This window comes from Poecilia formosa, unplaced genomic scaffold (genome assembly GCF_000485575.1).
Source record: "Poecilia formosa unplaced genomic scaffold, Poecilia_formosa-5.1.2 Scaffold300, whole genome shotgun sequence".
Classification (NCBI taxonomy): Eukaryota; Metazoa; Chordata; class Actinopteri; order Cyprinodontiformes; family Poeciliidae; genus Poecilia; species Poecilia formosa.
The window spans coordinates 219,700-238,977 of NW_006800239.1; the positions used below are offsets into that span (position 1 = coordinate 219,700).

Here is a 19,278-nt window from a genome sequence, read left to right on the forward strand (position 1 = left end):
CAGTTTGTTAACAAAAAAATCAGCAAGAACTACAAATATATATAAAAAAAATTTTCTAGTCTAGTTGGTTTTACTTACAGGCAGCAACTATTGTTTTGACAGGCATAGATGGCTCACTTGGCTCTCCAAAACCAGCTTTGTTCTCAGCAAGAACACGGAACTCATATTCAACATCCTCAGTGAGTCCAGTGACTTCAAAACTGAGCTCAGCAATGGTTTTCTTGGATGCCCTAACCCAGCGCATCGCTTTCTTTTCCTTTTTCTCTATACTATAGCCAATAATGTCACTTCCTCCATCTTCAGCAGGTCTTCTCCAAGTCAAAGTTACTGAATGTCCATCTACTTTTTCAACTTCAGGTTTAGATGGCGGACCCGGGGGACCTAAAAAGAAGAGAGTAAAAAAAACAACAAAGGAATAATGGAATGTTATTTAATTTGAAATGCAAGAATATACATAGTTATGCATACAGATGAACAGCTGATGATAGATTACAGCCTGAATAAATAAACTAATTGTACGTACCAAATCTGTCAACCATCTTGACAGCTTCAGAATGAGATGGCTCACTAGCACCATACTGGTTCACAGCAGAGACTCTGAAGAAATATTCATTGCCCTGAATGAGTTTGTTGGCCACATAGTGACAATCAATGACGTTCTCTTCCAGGACTGTCCAGAGCAGACGGCTAGTTTCCCTCTTTTCCAGGGTGTAATATTTGATAGGAGAGCCTCCATCCTCTGTAGGGGCTGTCCAAGTAAGAATCACCTTTTCAGAGGATACACCACTGCATTCAATGGGTCCAGGAGAACCAGGAACATCCAGAACTTTGACCTTGACCGTTTCCTCCTTTACACCAAAGGGATTGGTGGCTGTGATGATATATTCTCCAGAGTCCTTTCTGCTAGCATATTTTACAGATAAAGTGGATGATGTTGGAGTGGTTTCAATTTGAACTAAGTCAGAGGGTTTGAAGTATTTTCCTCCCTTTGACCAGCATGAGGTTGGTGCAGGTTTTCCTAAAATGCTTGTTGCAGTCACAACAATCGTATCACCTGCCCTGACAGTCAGACCTTCCTTTACTTGAGCATCAATGATAATGGTTGGTGCAGCTGTTGGGAAAAAAATTAGAAACATTAACATGAGCACTTTTGTCATGTTGACTTGAAAAAGTGCTCAGAGTAGTTATTAATTTTTGTCTCACCATATTCATCTGTGCACATAATGGTATCTGTCTGCTCAGAGGGTGGGCTGAGGGCACCGGCAGCATTCTTTGCCCTGATCCTGAACTCATATTTGCAGCCCTCTTGTAGATCAGCAACAGTAAATGCAGGGTCCACAACATTCACATTGTTGGCTTTCACCCAGATCTTGGAAGGCAAATCACGCTTCTCTACAATGTATCCTGTCAACCTGTGGCCGCCGTCAAATTGAGGTTCAGTCCACTGGAGGGTCACAGTGCTTCTAGTAATGCTGATTACTTCTGGTTTACCAGGTGCATCTGTTGACATGGGGCAAAGCAACAATCCATGATTGGGTATAAATATGCTCAGGGTTTTCAATGTTGGTGCTACTTCACCTCTTGTAAACTTACCGATGGGATCTAGGGCTACCTGTGGGTCAGTTGGAGCACTCGGTCTGCCAATTCCAGCCAAGTTAATGGCCATTACTCTGAACTCATACTCCAAGCCTTCAGTTAGTCCAGTGACTTTGTGTTCCTTCATCTTTAAGGCAGATGGACTGGCCCTTTTCCACAACATACTGTTCCTCTCCTTAAATTCAACATGGTATCCTGAACATTCAATCAAAGTTTGGGAACAAAATTCAGTGTAAGATCACCTTACATTAATGAAAACACTTAATTTTCAGATAACGTATTGGTAAAACAATTAAACTGTTAAAAATGGTGCTGATCAAATCTTAAGCAGACTGCACCTGTAATAGGAGATCCTCCAGTCTTTCTGGGGTCAGACCAGGCAAGATATGCAGAATCATGCCGCATACTCATGATTTGAGGAGGAGGAGGTGCATCAGGTACATCTGTGAAACAAAACAGTACAGGGCAGTGTTATACAGTTAGCATAAGTAAAATATTTGATTCAGTTTTTCTAAAGAAAAATGACTTACTAAATGGATGTTTTGCAACAACAGGGTCAGACTTCAGTCCCTCCCCAACACCATATTTGTTCTCTGCACTGACTCTGAAGATATATTCTGTGCCCTCATGGAGACCTGTCACCCTCATTGTATTTGTCTCCACAGTGGATGAAACATTCACCCACATGTTGGTGATGGAGTCCCTTTTTTCCAGGATGTAGTTTGTGATTTCAGAGCCGCCATCATCCTTAGGAACACCCCACTTTAATGTAGCACCATCAGCAGTAACATCCTTGAATTTTATTGGTCCAACAGGGATACCGGGTTTTCCTACCACCCTAAAACAGCAAAAACAAAACATTTTAATCTTTATTTATGTATTGCCAATGATTTATTAGTACTTAAATCTCTAAATCGTGTTGTGACTTACCTGATGAAGATGGTGGATTCTTTGGTGCCAGCACTGTTTCTTAAGGTGATGGTGTACTTGGAAGCATCAGTTCTCTGGCAGTCCCTGATTAGGAGGGTGGTGTTGACTGCAGATGACTCGGCACAAACCCTGCCAGTATCTGTCAAATCTTCATCATCTCCCTTTTTCCAGGTGACCTTGGGTGTAGGTTTCCCAACAATTGGAATCTTTAAACGAACGGTGCTGCCCTCTTTGGCAATGTAGCACATGTTGGGCAACTCTCTTAGGTCACAGCTTGGAAGAACTTCAGAGAAAAAAACAAGAATTTTAAAATCTCCTTGTGAACACTCAAGTTCCAAAATTCCTTTACAGGAAAGTTTTATAAATGTGTGCACTCACTAATTTGGTCCTTAGCAATCACAGTCAGCTCCTTAGCAGAGCTTTCTCCTGAATCATTTACAGCTTTGACCCGATACTTGTACTCTCTACCCTCCACAAGGTCCTTGGCACTGTACTGCATGTTCTTGGACCTCATAAGTTCTTTATATTTGTCTTCACCATTGAGAACCTCTAGCACATAGCAGATAATGCGACTGCCTCCGTCAGTGAGAGGTTTCTTCCAGCTTAGAGTGCATGAGTCTTTGGTCACCAGCAAGGTTTTGAAGTCCATGACAGGCCCAGGCTCCTCTGAAAGTGAATAAATGAAACAGTGAACATTTTCTTTCAATAAAACTAAAAAAATACATTAATTAATGTTTAACCCACCTGTTGCCCTGACAGAATCAGCTGTTTCACAAGATTCTCCAGTACCAAGCTTGTTGACTGCTGACACTCTAAAGCAGTAGGACCGCCCAGCATCTAGGTCTGGAACCTTAAAAGAAGTCTTGGTGCAGTTGTTTGAGACAATAGACCAGGCCTTTCTTTCAGTGTCACGTTTCTCTACTATGTAGTGAGTGACTTCAAAACCCCCATCAATCAGAGGAGCATCCCAGAGGATGTCTGCACTGTCTTTGGATGTCTCTTTCACCATCAGGTTTACTGGTGGACCAGGTGTATCTGGAAGGTGAACAATACTTTTAAAATAAGACCTTAAATTTGAAATGGTCAAGTGCATTATATTTATGGTGTTTATAGAGTATATATATGGATATATGCATGTATGAATTGATGGGTGGGTGACTGGATGGATTGATTGGTGTGTGGATGTAAGCTAATTTCTGTACTAACCAAGAACTTTGACAACAATGGTATACATCTTCATGCCAGCCAAGCTGTCTAGAGACAGAATGTATTTGCCAGCATCATATCTGTTGACTTTCTCCACCATAACCATGGTGTCAATGTTGCTAGATTTGATGACAATGCCTTGGCGGTCCTTAATGTTGGTGTTCATCTTTGCCCATGTGACCTTGGGAGTGGGACGACCCTTGATGGTTGCATACAACTTCATATTGCTGCCAGCAGTAAGTTCAAGGAGCTCTTTCAGTTCAGCACTTAGTTCTGCCTCAGGAGCAACTGAATAAAAATACAAAAGGAGTATTTGTCATTGACAGTGTTGGAAATCAAATTTCAACATTTTATTTTATTTTCAAGACAAAACATAATAGTTAATTTGCTTTCTAGTCTGGTTTTATTAAAATTCTATTAGCTTAATATGATAGATATTTGCAAGGACTTGGTGAATTGGTATACAAATTACTTCATGCCTGGCCTAATGAACGATGTGATATTCTAATTCTAAATGTCATGTTTTCATTTCTTGTACATGGAAAATCATGGAAACAACAATCTGTGTTTAATTAATAATGTGTGTTAATGTTAAAGTTCCTGAAATGATTGGGCTTTTCAGTAGTATCCTAATTTATTGAGTGGATGTGTAATTTTTGTACAGAAAAATAAAGCAAAGCATACCTATGATATCCTTGGCGACATGTTTGCCTGGGACTTCAGCTGGCTCACTGAAGCCTACTTTATTGACAGCAGTGATGCGACACTGGTACTCTGCTTTGTCAATTAAGTTCTGGATGACATAGTTGGTGTCCTGTAGGTTCCTGGGGACATTGCAGCGGATCCAGTCTGTTGTGTTGGCTCTCTTGCATTCCACTAAGTAACCGATAATGGGGCTTCCACCGTTGTTAGCTGGTACAGTCCAAGTGAGACTGATTGTGCTGTTGGTGGTATCTGTCACGGACGGGTTTATAACAGGTCCAGGAGGAGCTGGAGATAACCACAGTGATTAACTTTAGACAGCATGCAGAAGTTTGATTTTTGGGCTAACCAAAAAAATAGTAAATTTTATTATGTGTATTGGTGTTTGAAACTTACTAATAGGATCCTGTGCAGTGGTGCCTTCAGAGGGTTCACTGGGTTTTCCCAGCCCAGCTATGTTGACAGCAATGACTCGGAACTCGTACTCAATTCCCTCTGTTAGACCTGTTACTTCAAGAGACCTTTCTGTTAAGGGTTTTTTATTAATCTTGGTCCACTTCATCTCCTTGGTCTCTTTCTTTTCCACCACGTAGCCCAGAATGGTAGACTTTCCATCATCAACAGGCTCCTTCCAGCTCACAGTCATTTTGTCTTTGGTCACGTTGGTGATTACAGGGGCTTCACAAGGACCGGGGACAGCTAAAAGTAGTGCGCAAGTCAACATCTTGCATTAGAAACTACAATCATGCCTCAATTTTTTTTAATTGTTGCTAAATCTGAACTCAGCTTGTGAGGTAACACATAACACACAGTTGCATGTTGGATTTAAACAGCAGCACTAATGACAAATTTAAAGTATGAATTTGAACAAAAGGATGTGATGACTTACTGAAAGGGTTCTTAGCGATGACTGGGTTTGTGATAAGTGGGTCTCCAACTCCCCATGTATTTTCAGCACGAATTCGGAACTGGTATTCACGACCTTCGATTAGTTTTTCCACATTAAATTCTAATATGTCACCCTTTATCTTTGCTGACACCTGTGCCCAGTTAGTTCTGCTGGTTTCACGCTTGTCCACAATGTAGTTGCTGACAGGGGCACCACCATCTTTCAAAGGAGGCTGCCATGTCAACTTGATACTGGAGGCTAACACTTCTGTATATGTGGCACTTGCAGGGGGCCCAGGCACATCTGATGAAATACAGAAAAGGAGTATGTAGAATAAATGTGAATTCAGTTTTGGGTGAGTTTCAATTCTTACATTTAAAAATGTAAATCCTTACCCAGTACTTTGACCTGTATTTCTGCAGTCTTTGAGCCACTTGCATTCTCAGCCAACACAGTGTAAGTTCCTGTGTGTTCTTTGGTGACAGCTGGTATCTCTAATTGGAAATGTTGTCTTTGCTGTGTAATGACCTGGCCTTCACCTGACTTCAGAGTATCATCACCTCTCTTCCAAGTGACTCTGGGCATAGGCTTACCAAACACATCTGCTTCCAGCAAGATTGTGACTCCAGCCTTAACTGTTAAAGCTTTTTGCATCTTGGCATTAAGTTCAATCCTTGGAGGAACTGTGTGTATTGAATAAAACATCAATAATTAAACATTTTAACTGGCCAAAGACTTTCAGTAAACATCAAATATAATATTTTTTTTCCTACTATTTTTTAACGTCTTCATGATTGTGTTGAAGAATTATGTCTTACCATTCTCAGCACAGACCAGGATTGGATCTGTTGGTTCTGAAGGCTTGCTCATGTTCACTGCAGTTTTAGCAATAACTCTGAACTGGTACTGAAGGTCTCTTTCAAGTCCTGTCACCGTATACTCCTCCCTGGGAACATTCTGACTGCTGGTGTTGCAACGTATCCAAGTGTCTCCTGGAACCCGCATAGCCTCAACATAATAACCTATGATCTTGCTTCCTCCATCATTTTTAGGACGGGCCCAAACCAAAGAGACAGAGTTTTTGGTTACATCCAAAACTTCAGGTTTACCAGGAGTGTCTATAAGACAAGAATAGAAATGGGTGATAGCAGAAATCTTGCTGGGAAAAAAAAAATCCTTTTGTATATAGGCATTGGCTTTCAACTTACCAACAGGTGTTCTTGCTGTTACAAAGTCGGTTTTCTTGCTTGGTTTGCCCTGACCAGCACGGTTAATGGCTGATACTCTGAAAGTATACTCCAAGCCTTCAATAAGGCCGGCGCAGGGGTATTCAGTTGTGCGGACCACAGTGTCATTGGCTTTCACCCACAGAAGACTGTTTCTCTCCTTGCGCTCAATGTAATACCCTGTGATGGGACTACCGCCATCACTCTCCGGTTTATCCCAGCTAATGAACATACAATCCTTGTTGGTCTTGTTGACATGACAATTTAGGGGCTCACTTGGAACATCTAGTGGAAAAAAAAAAAAAAAAACATTTTTCATAATCTGAAATAAATACACTCTCTTTGTAAATGAATTTCTATTAACTAGCATCCAAGGCCAACCAGGCTTTAGTCTTGGACATATTTTACCCACACTTACCAAAAGGGAACTTTGCAACCATTCTGTCTGATTGAATGAATGAGTCTGACACACCATAACGGTTTTCAGCGCGGATGCGGAATGCATATTCTTTTCCAGGAATAAGTTTTCCCAATCTACAACTGGTTTTTGCGCAGGAGGAAAGGGCGGTCACCCAATCGCCTCTGGCCACATCACATTTTTCAATAACATAGTTTGTGATATTGCTGCCGCCATCCTCCAGAGGTTTGTTCCAAGACAGGGAGCAAGCATCAGAATCAATGTCACTGATCTCCACAGGGCCTTCAGGGGGACCAGGGATGTCTGAAATATACAGATGTTTACCACGTCATTTTGCTGTTGGTCAGATGACAGATGTGTAACATAATTTTTCTTCAGAAATTAAAACATATTATTACACACCTCTAATAATGATCTTTATTGCCTGGGAAATTTGTCCAGTGCTGTTCTCAGCAACAAGACTATAATCTCCACTGTCACTCCTTGTCACATCTTTGATGATCAGGACACACAAGTTGCCCGACTGATGCACAGCCAAGCGACTGGATGGGACCACTGCTTTCTCACCACGTATCCACTTGCATGTTGGAACAGGTTTTCCTGAAACCAGTGCCTCCACTCTAAGCTTGGCTCCAGCTCTAGCACTTGCAGTCTCTGCCATAACAATCTTTGGCTCAACTGTGGTTCAAAGAACAAAACTGGCTGATTATTACTTTGAAAAATAGAACATTTAGACACAGACATTTCTAAATATCAAACTGTGGTCATGTTGAATCTCTGAACTGAGTTCCTTTGCTGTTTTGATGACAGTCAATTTTAAAATAATATGGCTGTGAAATACATGGTGTTATTAAAAGTATAAGCTGTAGAAAGATAATCCTAAAAACAATCGCCATGCATCTAAACATACTCATCTGTTCCTTGATCTCGGTCGGCTCTCTAGTCTCAGTGAAAGAACTCATCCCCATGATGTTCTTGGCAGCCACTCTGAACTTGTACCTTTTCCCCTCCTTCAGGCCACTGACACTGACTGATAAACCTTTAACTGTTGTGTAGGCATTCCACACTTCTTTTTCTGGTTCAGCTTCTTCTTCCTCCTCTACTACTGGTGGAGGTGGAGGTGGTGGAGGAACTCCCTCTCCTTCAACCACCTGTAGTTGAGTAGAACAGAAAGAACAATAAGCACATATTAATTTGTAAATCTCTCAATATGTACATATAGTCTGAATTCCAAAATCATATATCTGTAAAGATACCAGTATGATTGGATATATCCAGTGTAATTGTTGAAGCTTATATTTCAACAATTACACTAGCAAAATAACAATTTGGTTACAAACCTCAACAGGGGCTGGTGGCTCTGGTGGAGGTTTGACTTCAATGTATTCAATCACATAGCCATCAATTTTGGCACCACCATCTCTTTCAGGCTTCACCCAGCCAATTATTGCACTGTTCTTGGTTATCTCCAGAATTTCAATCTTCTGGCAAGGGTCTGGTTTGCCTTAAAAAAAAAGGAGTTCAATGTGTGAATATGTTCTTAATTCTAATGAAAATGTATCTAAAGATAGAGCTAATCTTTGATCCTAAATGAAATGTCTTTTCTCTTGTGACATTCTGATTATTGAATGATACTTACTGACAGGATCGGAAGCCAGGTAGGAAGTAGGTGTCACTTTGGGAACTCCAGCACCATACTCGTTGACAGCTATGACTCTAAAGTAGTATTCAGTGCCAGGTATCAGACCACTGACTTTGAGAGGAATCTTATCAGGCTGAACTTCAGTCTTGACAGTTGCCCATGTCTTGCGGTCAATCTCTCGCTTTTCAACTATGTAGTGTGTCACCTCACTGCCACCAGTGATCTCTGGAGGATTCCAAGACAACGTGAGTGAGGTCTGCTTAATGTCCGTACCTTCAAGATTTAGTACTGGTCCAGGAGTATCTATATGGAAAAATGACAGTGCAGTTTATTATTAGTTTTGTTAACCTTCAGTTGAATCTTTGTCTTTTCTGGTTGCTTGGAAAAACATATTTATAGTTTTCAGGTAGCAAAAACTACTACTAAAAAAAATCATTGACCTACCAAGAACTTTAACATTGACAAACACAGCTTTTTCTCCTGCAGGGCTCTGTAGAGTCAGGCAATATTTCCCAGAGTCATCACGTGTGCTGTCAGGAATGACCAGGAAGGTCATTGTGTCGATGAGGTCGACTTTGCCCTTTCTAATAACGTTGTCAATACCCATTCTTCTCCAAGTGACTGTTGGATGTGGTCGCCCTCTGATGGTGGCGCAAAGTCTAATAGGACAACCAGCACGAACTGTGAGGCCCTCCTTCAGGTTGGCATCCAAGTCAATCTCTGGTGCCTCTGTTGGATAAACAGTTATTTTTGTTAAATATGAACCTGAAATCCAGCTTTGGTTTTTTGTGTAAACCTTGTTACAAACTCTATACAGTGTTCATTACCTAAAATTTCCCTTGGAATCACAGCACCCTCCAGGTTACAGGGCAGGCTCATACCCACTTGGTTTTGAGCAGACACCCTGAATTCATAAACTAGCTTCTCATCTAGACTTGTGACTGTAAACTCGCAGACAATAAGTTGTGCTGCCACATTGCATCTCTTCCAGCCATCATCTCCTTTCTTTGCACTCCCCTGTGCCCTTATTTCCACAACATAGCCAATGAGAGGGGCTCCCCCATCAGACACAGGCTTTGTCCAGCTCAGGGTAATTGTGGATTTTGTGCTGTCCACAACCTTTAAGTTGGTAGGTGGTGCAGGAGGCTCTGTAAGTGCATATAATGAAGTATGAGGCAGTGGACTTGGTTATGGAAAAAAAAAAAACATGACATATACAACACATTATTTTGAGGCACTTACCAACTGCATCCTTTGCAGTGATGGCACGAGAAGCCTTACTTGGAGTACCAACACCAATTTCATTGACAGCTTTAACTCTATACTGATAATCATGGAGAGGTAATAGTCCAGTGACAGTGAAACGAGTTCCAGGGACTGGATCCTTGTTGACAGGGGACCACCTGACTGCATGCTCCTCTCTCTTCTCCAAAAGATAGCCTATGATTGGTTTTCCTCCATCTCTGTCAGGCTCTGACCATTGCACAGTCATCTCCTCTTTTCCGATCTTGGTGACCTCTGGTGCTTCAGGGGCATCAGGTACACTGAACTGTGTGCCAGCAACAATAGCCTCACTCTGAACTGCAGGTCCAGGGCCCATTTTATTCTCAGCTCGAACCCTGAAGATGTACTCATTACCCTCAATAAGTCGTGTTACTTTAGCTTTATTGGTGATGACAGCATTAGAATGTACAGACCAAACCCCTCTCTTTGTCTCACATTTCTCGATGATGTAATTGTAAATATCACAGCCACCATCATCTTCAGGAACTTCCCAGGCCAGGTTGCACCTGTCAATAGTGATATCAGACACCTTGAGGTCCCTGATGGGACCAGGTCTGTCTAATACATTAATCCTGCATTTAGCGGAGCTGGTTCCTACACTGTTGGAGGCTGTGACAACATATTTGCCACTGTCTGTGCGTCTAGCACCAGTAATCAACAGTTTGGAAAAGTCTGCACCAGTTTCAAGTTGCAGTCTGGGGCCTTTCTTAATCTCCTCTGTGGTCTCATCCTTTGTCCATTTGACATCCGGCTGAGGTTTGCCCTTGACTATTGCTTCTACTGCAAAAGAATCTCCTGCTCTAACAACAAGAGTTCCATCCAGTTTAATCTTAACCTCGGGCACTACCAGTTGTTCCTTAACTAGTACTTCTCCTGTTGTCACCCAATTACTTTCGCCTCCCTCATTTTTAGTCTGAACTCTGAACTGATAGATTTGATTTTCAATACACCTGTCTGCCATAAAGTAGGTCTCCTTGATAGCACCCTTGTGAAGCCTCTCCCACTCTTCAGCTTCTTTTGGTTTCTTTTCAATATGATAAGCTATGTTTCTACTACCACCATCGTAATCAGGTTTCTTCCACTTCAAGAAGCAGAAGGTCTTTCCGATCTCAGATATGTGGAAATCTATGGGTTCCCCAGGTTTTTCAATAGGATCAACTGCCAAGACAGGTGACTTTGTCTCTGTGGATGGACCAACTCCTATTTTATTTTCAGCACTCACACGGAAGAAGTATTCACAGCCCTCAGTAAGAGGAGCCTTTATCAAGCGCTTGGTCCAGTCATTGGAGACCACTGTCCACCCTCTTTGACTTGGCTGACGGCATTCAATTGTATACTGAATAATCTCCGTTCCTCCATTGTCTTCAGGGTTTTCCCAGGAGACCATGCAAGATTTCTTTGTCGCATAAGCCACTTTCAAATTTTGACAAGGTCCTGGTGTGTCCAAGACATTGACCAAAATAGTGGCCTGAGCCTGTCCACTGCTGTTCTTTGCAACAATACCATATTTTCCATAATCTGACCTGACAGAATCACTGATAATTAGTTCACAAACAGGGTAGTTGTTATTCATTTCAAGGCGCTTTTCTTGAGACAAGGCTCTGGCATCCTTGGTCCATGTGATCTCTGGATCTGGTCTGCCTTTTACTCTAGTAATCAAACTTATTATCTGTCCTGCTCTGACTGTCACAGAGTCACGACAGGAGACATCAACCACAACTTCAGGAGGCACCAGGATGTCTTTTGCCAAAATGGTCTCGGGTACCTCCCGGGGTTCACTGTCTCCAACCTTGTTTGTAGCTCTGATACGTATTCTGTACTCCATTCCTTCAATCAGCCCAGGCACTCTATAAGCACAGATCTTTATTAGATCCTTGTTGATTCTGTCCCACTGGGCAGATCCTGACTTCTGAATCTCAATGACATAGCCCAGAATTGGACTCCCTCCATCTCTTGTGGGTTTGGTCCAGCAGATGTCTGCATAAGATTTACTCCAATCCTTAAGCTTGGGGTTACCAGGAGGTCCAGGTTTTGTGATGGCACGGGTGGCTTTGATTGGGTCAGATGTGAGTGAAGGCTCACTGATGCCAGCAATATTCTCAGCAAACACTCGGAATTCATAGCTATTGCCTTCAAACAGACCAGAGACTCTGTATCTTAGGTCTAGCACAGGGGTTTTATTGACACGAATCCACTTTCCTGTCATCTCTCTGCGTTCAACAATATAGCCACTAATGGGGCTGCCTCCATCATGGTCAGGTAGGGCCCATTCCACTGTTACGGCGTTTTCTGTGATATCAGAACACTCAGGAAAGCCTGGAGGTCCAGGAGGATTAAACATATGCTTGGCAATAGTAGGAGGACTTTCAAGACTAGCACCGATCCCAATCTTGTTCTCTGCTCGAACCCTGACAATGTACTCACGACCTTTCTCCAACCTTGTCACCTTGGCCTTTGTACTGGTGCCGCTAGAGCTAACCACTGACCAGGGCTCCCAGGGCTTCTTGACATCTTTCTTTTCTACCACATAGTTGGTGATAGGTGTGCCACCATCATCTTTAGGTGCCCTCCACTGTATCATCATGTGATCTGGGGTGACCTCCAAGATATTGATGGGCCCGATTGGTGGTCCTGGTAGATCCAATACAGTGACATGTAGGGCAGCGGTCTTACTACCTGCAGGATTTGACACAGTGACTATGTACTCTCCAGTATCTCCTCTCTGGCACTCTGTGATACTTAGGGTGGTTGAAGGACCAGCAGACTCAATTTTAAGTCGGCCCTCGGGAGTGATCTCCTTGCCATCACTGATCCATTTGGCAGTGGGAAGAGGGATTCCTGTCATCTTAGCTGGTAGAGTAATAGTACTGCCAGCTTTGACTACGAGACCCTCAATAAGCTTCACATCAACTTCAATAGTAGGTGGTACTAAAAGGGAAGAAAACACCAACAATGCATTAGGTTTTTAAGATCTAACTAAGCACATGAAAGAGATTGTTGTGAGAAATACTCAATGTGTCTTACATGTCTTCTCCTGACAAGTAATAGGGATACTGGTGTCAGGGCGGCTAACACCAATAGCATTCTGAGCTTTGACCCTGAAGCGGTAAGTCTTGCCTTCAACCAGACCTGTTACATGGCTGTGGTTGTTGCTCACAGTTTTGAAGGTAACCCAGTCAGTTTGGCCCTCTTCTTGGTGTTCTACAATGAACCCAGTAATTTCACTTCCACCAGTGCGATCGGGCCATTCCCAGGCCAACCACACCTCTGTCTTGTCTGCATCAGTGTGGTGGAGGTTTTTGGGTGGGCCAGGTGGATCTTAAAGATGGTAATAAAAGTTAAATCAATTTCTGATCATTTATGTATTTTTAAAAAATCATACCAAATGTTTAAACAGCCAACCATTTTCTGGAAATACCATGTTATAATAATGATTTATATCTTACTGAATATATAATTAGACAGCAATAATGTTACATAGCCTTTACTCACAAAGAGGATCAACAGCCTTGATAGGTGTCTTGGTCACGACAAAGTCACTCCTGCCAAACTGGTTTTCAGCAGCCACCCTAAATAAGTACTGGATTCCCTCCATCAGGTACATCGCCATCAGACTAAGCTTCTTATTGGCTGGAGCAACTGGTACCCATTGATCTGCAGCCACATCCTTCTTTTGCACGACGTAATGGGAGATGACTGCACCGCCATTGTCCTCTGGAGCCTTCCATGTCAGATAAGCAGACTCACTGGTCACCTCAGACACCGTAAGATCTCTTGGAGGAGAAGGCTTATCTGATGGAAACAATGTGTTAATCATTCACATAATTCAAATTTCAGAAGTTAAGCTGATTTGCTTTAGTTTACATTTCACTTACTCAGCACAAGCACGGCAACGGTTGCAGATTTCTTTCCACCAGCATTCTCAACTGTAAGAGTGTAGTTGCCAGAATCTGCACGGACACACTTGGGAATGAAGACTTTGCTACCAGTGGCCGTAACTGCAACAGTGATGTGAGAAGGAACATCTCCATCATTCTTCTTCCAGGAGACTGTTGGTGTCGGCACACCCTTAATTGTGGCACTAAGTGTGATATCAGTGCCCAGCATGGCTAAGTGGTCACGAGCCATGTTGGCATCCAAGAGTAACTCTGGCTCCTCTGTGGAAACATAAATGGAAAAGCAAACTGGTTGTTATGATTATTAGAACAAAAAAGCCAATAACAGAAAAATGTCAAGTTGTTCAATATGAGGCAAAAAAAGAAATGAACTATTCTGTGTAATGAATGCTACGCATTATTGATACAATACATACAATAAACTTTTTGTTCTTAAATGATCTCCTTACCTAGCCTGTCATGGACTTTGATGGTCTGTTTGACAAAGGCAGGGTCGGATTTGCCTGCTGCATTTACTGTAAAGATCCTGAAGGAATACTCCTGTCCATCAGTCAGACCTGTCACCACATAATGGAGGTCAGGACACTGCTCTGGAGTCGTGTTGGCCTGAATCCACTCTACGGCACCAGGACTCTGATACTCCACAAGGTAGCCAAAGATTCGCCCTTTTCCATCGTGGCGTGGCATCTGCCACTTCAGACTGACTGAGTCTTTGGTCTTGTCATAAGCTTCAGGGGTAACTGGAGGACTTGGACGCACTGTGAGGGGTTAATGCTCAGATTAGAGGAAGCAACCATAACACTGAAAATCATTAAAATGTTACCTAGAAACATAACACATATAAACATTTGAATAATTTTGATTTTTTTCTAAAATACAAAAACACAACATCCTGAAATTCAAATTTGATGCAGCAAAAAAAAAGTTAAGAAGCATTACACTGACCAATGGGATCCTTGGCAAGGATTGGTTTGGATGGGAGACTAGGATCTCCAGTTCCCAACTCATTCTCAGCCATCACCCTGAATTCATACTCGCAGCCCTCAACCAAGTCCTGGACACGGTACTGAGTGGCTGGGTACAGTGGGTCTCTGGTGACTCTTGACCACCTCTTGGCTCCAGGCTCCTTCTTTTCCAGGATGTAGTTGGTGATGGGTTTACCTCCATCACGCGGTCGGTTCCACAGAACCAAAGCATTGGTACCATATACCTCTCTGACTGTTGGCATCTCAGGGGCTTCAGGGACTCCTTTATTTGGAAATATCATGACATATATACAGTTATTTGGGCATATAATTTATTGGAGCTTTAACATGATAGGGAAAACGTACTGAACAGATCTTTAGCTTTCATCTCCTCAGACTCCAGAGCATCGCTGATACCGTACATATTCTCTGCAGATATTCTCATGATGTACTCCCTGCCTTCAGTTAGTTTTGGAATCTGAGAACATAAATCATATTTAAATCATCGGTAAACTTTGCCAATCTCCGTCCAGTGGAGTTCTGAAGATCCTGAGACAACATGAATAAGTGAACCAAAACTACCTTGCATGTGGTCTTGGTTGAGGCAGATGTTACTGTGGTCCAGATCTCTCTGTTGACATCTCTCTTCTCAATTATGTAATTTGACACCTCAACACCTCCATTGTCCAGAGGAGGCTTCCAGGAGATAACCATATATTCCCTGTGCACCTCCTCAAACACCACAGGGCCAACAGGAGGTGTTGGACGATCTGACCGGATAAAGAAACAGCAAAATATTTAGTACTCATGATTGTTTCTGCTTGTCTTGGCACAAGTTTTTTCAGCATTCTACATACCTACGACCGTGATGTTGCAGACGCCCTTCCTGGATCCGGTGCTGTTTTCCACAACCACCACATATCTGCCACTGTGCTGTCGCTCTGCCTTCACCAGGCCAAGCGACAGCATGGTTGGAGTGTTCTTGAATATTACGTGTTTGTCAGCCTTCAGCTCCTCGTCATCTCTGTACCAAACAATGGATGGAGCTGGTTTGCCTGTGTAGCGTCCCTGAAGTAGGCAGCTCTCTCCCACACGTATAATGATCTTATCACGGAAGTCCAACTCAATGGTTGGTGGCTCTGCAAATACAAAAAATAATAATTTCCTGTGTGTTTTGCAATTTAAAATGGTTAAATTCGGACCCTCAAATGTTAAACTTTAAATGTGAAGCTACTCTGATTTCCTTTGATATTGATTAACAGCTGAATTAAGTTTGAAAAATAACTCACCAAGTGCATCCTTGCAAGTGATTGGTTTAGTGCAGAATGATGGTTTACTCTGTCCAACTTCATTTACGGCAATCACCCTGAACTCATAGGTATCTCCCTCTCTGAGACCATCATATGTGAACTTCCTGTCCATCAACTTCTCTTTGGTAAGTCTGGTGAACTTGTCTTTGCCAATCATACGTGCTTCAATAATGTACATGGTAATCTCAGAGCCACCGTCATATTTGGGCGCTTTCCAAGTGACGCTGATCAAATTTTTGGTAACCTTGGTGACTTCCAGTTCTTCGGGACGGTCCGGTACACCTTAAAAAAAGATGATAGCATGTCTTAACATGGAAAGTAGGGCTTTACAGTAACGAGTCACATTCCTTCATTTACTGTCATCTACCAAACCCCTTTATTTAAAGTGAACATAAAAGTTTTTTTTTACTCACTCATCGGCTCCTTGATAACAATCGGAGCTGCTGTCTCAACAAAAGGTCCAATGCCAATGGCGTTCTCGGCGGCCACTCTGAAAAAGAAGGCTTTTCCGAGGGTGAGATCGCGAGCAATGGCATTCTGCCTGCTGGCACTATAGGACAGTGATGTCCAGGCTTTACGCTCAGCTTCACGCTTCTCAATGATGTAGTTGCTGATGGGTGAACCGCCATCATTGTCAGGGAAGAACCAGCTGAGCTTGCAGGAGTCGATGCTCAGGTTTTCAGCCAGGAATGGGATGCCAACAGGTCCGGGAACATCTAAGTTAAAACAGAATTTGTGAAAAAAAAAAAAAAAAAGAAATCAAACATGCCTAACAGGTGTTTTATATATAGACATTTTTATCATTTAACATGAAACTATCACTCACCTAGGACTTCTACCGTGACATTCTTTGTTTTCTCCCCACTGGCATTCTTGGCGGTCAGGGTATAAACACCAAGGTGTTTTCTTGTACAGGGCTTGATGACCAGCGAAGAGCTGATGGCGGTGGTCTCCACTTTAGCTTCTGGTGGCAGTCCAGCACCATCTCTGGTCCAGGTGACCTCAGGTGTCGGCTGCCCTGACACATAGGCAATCAGACGGATCACACCACCCGCATGGACCACCATCCTCTCCTTAATCGAGGCATCCAGATCCACCTCAGGAGCAACTGGAAGGAAGAAGGCTCTCATTACTGGCTGTCTGCTACACCCAGTTTCAGTCTTTTTGGTGCCCATTTATGATTAATGTTTAACTTACTGGCTCTGTCGTTGACCTCAAGCACCTCTGGGACTTCACCTGGCTCACCGTTACCAGCAGCATTGAAGGCAATCACCCTGAACCTGTACTGACCGCCTGTCTTTAGACCACTGATCACAAAACGTGTCCCTCGAATTTCAGTTTCCTTAGCCTGGAAAACAATATGCAAATTCATGCAAATGCATATGAATTACTCTATAATCATAATCATCATGTTTAGACTAAGTAACCATTTTTCTCTCACCTTAACCCAGGCCTCAGTGCCCTCCTCCTTGTACTCCACCCAGTAGCCGATTATCTTGGATCCTCCATCTTTTAAGGGTGGAATCCACTCGAGATCTACTGTGGATTTCGTCCAATCAGAAACCTTCGGGGTCGGAGGAGACGGGGGAGCTTCACAGGGCAACAGGTAGCTAGTTACTAACCTGGTCTACGTGCTTTTAATGTTTCATAAACATGCATGATACTCACAGATAGGGTCTCTGGCAAAGACAGGGTCTGTTGGAGGACTAGCAAGTCCTGGACCCGCAGCGTTGATGGCAGAAACTCTGAATAAATACTGAGACCCCTCAACAAGTCCACTCACTACGAAGGACTCGCCAAGGCCCATGGGACGGAGAGGGTCCCTGGAAACACGAGCCCAACGTTTGCCTGTGGTCTCTTTGCGCTCCAGCCAGTAGCCAGTGATCGGGGTGCCGCCGTCATCCTCAGGCTCCTCCCAGTTGACGGTCATTGAATCCATGGTGATGTTGGTTACTGTTGGCTTCTCACACTGACCAGGAACAGCTGAACATGAACAGAAATATTAAGATTTAGACCTGGAGCATAACATCATTATTGGTCTAACTCACTCCAGATATAAGTATTGTTGAAAAAAAATCTTTTGTAGAACTAGTTTACAGTTTATGTCACAGTATTTTAACCACAATTCAGAACATGAATGAGGCGGTTAATGTAGATATATCAGCTTATATCTATATTCTGAAGCTGGAGTTGTAATAAATTATTTGACTAAATCATTACCAGAAGTTGAAACTTACTGCAACGGTTTCGGGCAACCTCAGGGTCACTGTCCAGCGGCTCGCCAACTCCATACTTATTCTGTGCCATGATGCGGAACACATATTCGTGGCCCTCCATGAGGTTCTCCACTGTCCAGATTCGTTCCTTGGGCTCATTTGTCACAGGTACCCAGGTCTTCCTATTAGCCACACGCCTCCAGATGACATAGTTTGTGATTTTAGAGCCACCATCATCCTTTGGTGGTAGCCAGGAGAGCGTAATCTTCTCTGCGCCAATTTCTTCAAACTTAATAGGAGCTGAGGGAGGACCAGGACGACCTGCAAGCACAAAAAACCCCAAAAACAAATTTTAGGATGGCTAATATGTGTGTGCATTAATATTGTCATTTATTGACATTTTCAGTCAAACCTCCACAATATTAAATTAGTGAAAGGGCTGGTTCTGGACCATCTAAAAGCCCAGAATCTCTACTTATTTGCCCCCATTTACACATCATCTGTCACCCAGAGGTTTTCCAATGAAGAAAATATGTCCTCAAAGTAATTGTTCAACATATATGTCTCAAAATTTAAGAGCTATATGTGTGAAGAAACTCCCTTAGGCATAGCTATCACATCAAAATTAATTTCCTTTAGGTTTATTTTACTGAACTTAGTTGACAAAGAGAGGGAAAAGAAAGCTCTAGAGCTGTCTGGTGCAGTTTTCCAGTTAGGAAGTAAAGACTATTTGGGTGGATTCAATCAGGCATTGATGTACTATTGACTATTCACAATCAAACCATTAATGACTGGTTTATGTCTTTGCCATGCATAAAGCTTTCTGCCATGTTTGCTGATAATTTGTCAGTAATTATAAAATTTGACTACACTGTTTTAGTATTCTTGGTTTGTATAAATATTACATTTCTTCATAAAAGTAATAGATTAACATTTTGTGTTTACATATGTATGCTTTTGCATATATATGATACTTCATCTTTGAAATAATTTAGCTT

General features: G+C 42.5%; 1 protein-coding gene across 25 annotated transcripts in view; it reads right to left on the bottom strand.

The window, feature by feature from the left end:
* The window catches only part of LOC103152099 (titin), a 155,193-nt gene that overhangs the window by 44,095 nt on the left and 91,820 nt on the right, over window positions 1–19,278 (bottom strand). For all 25 annotated transcript variants that reach the window (XM_016660865.1, XM_016660863.1, XM_016660857.1 and 22 more), the window contains 39 exons: window positions 18,302–18,601; window positions 17,733–18,047; window positions 17,506–17,654; window positions 17,262–17,412; window positions 16,891–17,172; window positions 16,478–16,780; window positions 16,044–16,346; window positions 15,612–15,893; window positions 15,337–15,524; window positions 15,121–15,232; window positions 14,735–15,037; window positions 14,239–14,547; window positions 13,769–14,050; window positions 13,386–13,685; window positions 12,918–13,211; window positions 9,852–12,821; window positions 9,437–9,757; window positions 9,054–9,338; window positions 8,607–8,912; window positions 8,308–8,471; window positions 7,878–8,118; window positions 7,370–7,645; window positions 6,968–7,270; window positions 6,532–6,834; window positions 6,142–6,441; window positions 5,719–6,006; window positions 5,324–5,626; window positions 4,831–5,133; window positions 4,417–4,722; window positions 3,733–4,020; window positions 3,271–3,561; window positions 2,905–3,192; window positions 2,527–2,809; window positions 2,127–2,434; window positions 1,935–2,039; window positions 1,594–1,791; window positions 1,204–1,500; window positions 524–1,111; window positions 79–381 (listed from right to left, as the gene is read on the bottom strand). In XM_016660865.1, coding sequence (XP_016516351.1) covers window positions 79–381; window positions 524–1,111; window positions 1,204–1,500; window positions 1,594–1,791; window positions 1,935–2,039; window positions 2,127–2,434; window positions 2,527–2,809; window positions 2,905–3,192; window positions 3,271–3,561; window positions 3,733–4,020; window positions 4,417–4,722; window positions 4,831–5,133; window positions 5,324–5,626; window positions 5,719–6,006; window positions 6,142–6,441; window positions 6,532–6,834; window positions 6,968–7,270; window positions 7,370–7,645; window positions 7,878–8,118; window positions 8,308–8,471; window positions 8,607–8,912; window positions 9,054–9,338; window positions 9,437–9,757; window positions 9,852–12,821; window positions 12,918–13,211; window positions 13,386–13,685; window positions 13,769–14,050; window positions 14,239–14,547; window positions 14,735–15,037; window positions 15,121–15,232; window positions 15,337–15,524; window positions 15,612–15,893; window positions 16,044–16,346; window positions 16,478–16,780; window positions 16,891–17,172; window positions 17,262–17,412; window positions 17,506–17,654; window positions 17,733–18,047; window positions 18,302–18,601 — 13,491 coding nt within the window. The remainder of the gene's footprint in view (window positions 1–78; window positions 382–523; window positions 1,112–1,203; window positions 1,501–1,593; window positions 1,792–1,934; window positions 2,040–2,126; window positions 2,435–2,526; window positions 2,810–2,904; window positions 3,193–3,270; window positions 3,562–3,732; window positions 4,021–4,416; window positions 4,723–4,830; window positions 5,134–5,323; window positions 5,627–5,718; window positions 6,007–6,141; window positions 6,442–6,531; window positions 6,835–6,967; window positions 7,271–7,369; window positions 7,646–7,877; window positions 8,119–8,307; window positions 8,472–8,606; window positions 8,913–9,053; window positions 9,339–9,436; window positions 9,758–9,851; window positions 12,822–12,917; window positions 13,212–13,385; window positions 13,686–13,768; window positions 14,051–14,238; window positions 14,548–14,734; window positions 15,038–15,120; window positions 15,233–15,336; window positions 15,525–15,611; window positions 15,894–16,043; window positions 16,347–16,477; window positions 16,781–16,890; window positions 17,173–17,261; window positions 17,413–17,505; window positions 17,655–17,732; window positions 18,048–18,301; window positions 18,602–19,278) is intronic.